The sequence below is a fragment of the Myxine glutinosa genome, chromosome 5, assembly GCF_964187855.1.
Source record: "Myxine glutinosa chromosome 5, kmMyxGlut1.1, whole genome shotgun sequence".
Taxonomy (NCBI): domain Eukaryota; kingdom Metazoa; phylum Chordata; class Myxini; order Myxiniformes; family Myxinidae; genus Myxine; species Myxine glutinosa.
Genome location: NC_136265.1, coordinates 52,657,063 through 52,659,861, shown reverse-complemented (window position 1 = coordinate 52,659,861; position 2,799 = coordinate 52,657,063). Strand labels below are relative to the sequence as shown.

General features: G+C 50.3%; 1 protein-coding gene across 1 annotated transcript; it reads right to left on the bottom strand.

Moving 5' to 3' along the window:
• Positions 1-905: 905 nt before the first annotated feature.
• Positions 906-2,566, bottom strand: LOC144892023 (uncharacterized). Its single transcript, XM_078777176.1, has 2 exons — positions 2,307-2,566; positions 906-2,168 (listed from the first exon to the last, which is right to left on the bottom strand). Exons 1-2 carry the CDS (start codon positions 2,460-2,462, stop codon positions 1,320-1,322), a joined length of 1,005 nt encoding a protein of 334 aa, XP_078633302.1. The 5' UTR covers positions 2,463-2,566; the 3' UTR covers positions 906-1,319.
• Between the last annotated feature and the right edge of the window lie 233 nt (positions 2,567-2,799).

The window sequence follows — 2,799 nt, the reverse complement described above, 5'->3', positions numbered from 1 at the left end:
CCACCCCCAAGGCCTCAACCTTCACTCCAACCTCGCAACCCAAGTCCTCAACCTCTGCTCCCCTCTCCCACCCCATGTCCTCAACCTCCGCTCCCCTCTCCCACCCCCAAGTCCTCAACCTCCTCTACCCCTCCCCCACCCCCAAGTCCTCAACCTTCACTCCAACCTCCCAACCCCAAGGCCTCAACCTCTGCTCTCCTCTCCCACCCCATGTCCTCAACCTCCGCTCCCCTCTCCCACCCCCAAGTCCTCAACCTCCTCTACCCCTCCCCCACCCCCAAGTCCTCAACCTTCACTCCAACCTCCCAACCCCAAGGCCTCAACCTCCGCTCCAACCTCCCAACCCCAAGTCCTCAACCTCCGCTCCAACCTCCCACCCCCAAGTCCTCAATATCCGCTCCCCTCTCCCACCCCCAAGCCCTCAACCTCCTCTACCCCTCCTCCACCCCCAAGTCCTCAACCTCCGCTCCACCCTCCCAACCCCAAGTCCTCAACCTCCGCTCCAACCTCGCAACCCAAGTCCTCAACCTCCGCTTTCCTCTCCCACCCCAAGTCCTCAACCTCCGCTCCCCTCTCCCAACCCCAAGTCCTCAACCTCCTCTATCCCTCCTCCACCCCCAAGTCCTCAACCTTCACTCCAACCTCCCAACCCCAAGTCCTCAACCTCCGCTCCCCCTCCAAACCCAAGCTAACCTACACGGGGTCACTGCATAAGAGGCACAGCTAACCTACAGGGGGACCTGCATAAGAGGAAGAACTAACCTACACGGGGAACTGCGTAAAGGGCACAGCTAACCTACAGGTCGAACTGCGTAAATAGTCTAGTAGGAAGACTAGGTCCCCCTGCACCCCCCGGAGATATACTTCTAATCAGTGTTTCTAGATTGGAAGAAATGTGTAGAAAATGACTAGCTATGGCCCCAAGCTGAAAAAATGTCCCACATACCATTTTTATGCAAATTACTGCTGCCATTATCAAAAAAACGATTTTTGACATATCTCAGCCAATATTGCAGATAATTGAAAAATGAAGGTGTCTAGACCCATGTTTTGAAGGGCATAGATCATGATAGAACTATTCATAACATGATTACATGTGTCTATGGTATACTAGTATGCTAATTAGTGCTTTATTTACAAAATAATCACAGTTTTACGAAATAATAGACTCATATTAAGGTCCGTCTACACAGACGTTAACACAAAGTTTTATTTTTCTAAATATTACAACTGTCAAAATAGTCCTAGCACTCAATGTGACCACTCTTCTCTTGCTTGTTTTAGATAAACATCATTAGCATTAGTGATTCTACACTGAGTCAGTCATCATCATTTTCATCGAAATCGTCAGAGTCAAACTCTTCTTCTCCTTCCTCTTCCTCCTCCTCTTCGTGCTCTCCTGTGTTCAGAAGATCCACCAGTGAGGTTGGTAGGATGGGACCACTGGACCACATTGGTTTCAACAGTCCTTCATCAGTCCTTATCCATCCTTGCTCCTCATAAGGTTTTGGCTTTTCGATGATAGGTTGATCGGCTCTTTTGTACAATGCTACGCGGTGGTTCACACGCTGGATGTGCGGCTTCAGGGCAGACTGGCATGGAGGAAGGCGAGCCAGATCAACCTTGGACTTGGATGTGAGGGTCTTGTCCTCTCCCACCATTTTTCGTAGCAGCTTGGCACGGACAATGTCCACTGATGACTCGCGACTCTGGCCGTACATCACACAGGTGAATTTTTCTAACTGCCTCTCCACCTCAGGGTTGGCATCCCAGTTGTCACCCAGTTCACCGAATGCCCTGTGAAACCTGGGATTCTTCTCCAGCTTTTTCAAGGGCCCGACTTTTCCCTTCCCTTTGAAGGCACTGGTGCAGTCTTCTCCGCTGAACACATAGTACCCCAGGAGAGTGGCACAGTAGTCCTCTCCCAGGGATTCTGCCAGCTCAGAGACGTTGACAAGTTGGCGATGCTTCCCTGACCCTGTATCCAGGTACACCGTCAGCTTGATGTTGTGGGCATGGTGGAGCAGGATCAGGAGGATGTCTGTGTCCGGTGTTCTGACTACAGCGTTCTTGTATCCGATGGTAGCAGCATGATGGAGGTACAGAACCACCCTGGTATCAGTCTCTTCCTGGTTGCTGTAGATCGTGGGGAGTTCACGTACCTCGACCTGAAACACAAAAAGGCACCGCATTTCAATCACCAGTCACTGCCAGTTTCAGATCTAGACAAACATCACAGGTAATCACCTTTTTTTCAGGAAAAATTACAAATTGAATCGCCATTCACGAAGGGCTTTCAATTTTACCTTGCCATTCGTTGAGGCAAGTTGGTGGGCCTTCCCCTCCACGATCGGCACAGCCATCTCTGTTCTCTCCAGCCTGGTAGCTGCCTCTTGTCCACTCCACACTTTCAGAAGAAGCTGGCACATCTGCTTTTTGTTGTCGTCATTTGCAAGGAACATTTTGAAGTCATATGGCTTCCTGGTTGCTGGTCCAGCCAGAATGATCTTCTCTGAGCTGCCCCGCCTCAGCCTTTCCTGCGCTTTGATTGACTCAGGATGGTAACTGTCAGTGGAGAACAGGTTGAGACGTCTATCCCGGATCTTTTGAAGCAGTTGCAGTTTTTCTGAAGCAGATCCTTTAATTTTACGGAGGGGCGTGAAATCCCCATGATCAGACATGGATGGTACATGAAGGATGCATGTAGGAGGAGAGCTTTGGGCTGCAGGTTCTACACTCCGTTTTCTTTTGGGCATGCTTGCTGTCGATGTCTACCATCACTGTTAAATGACAAATAAG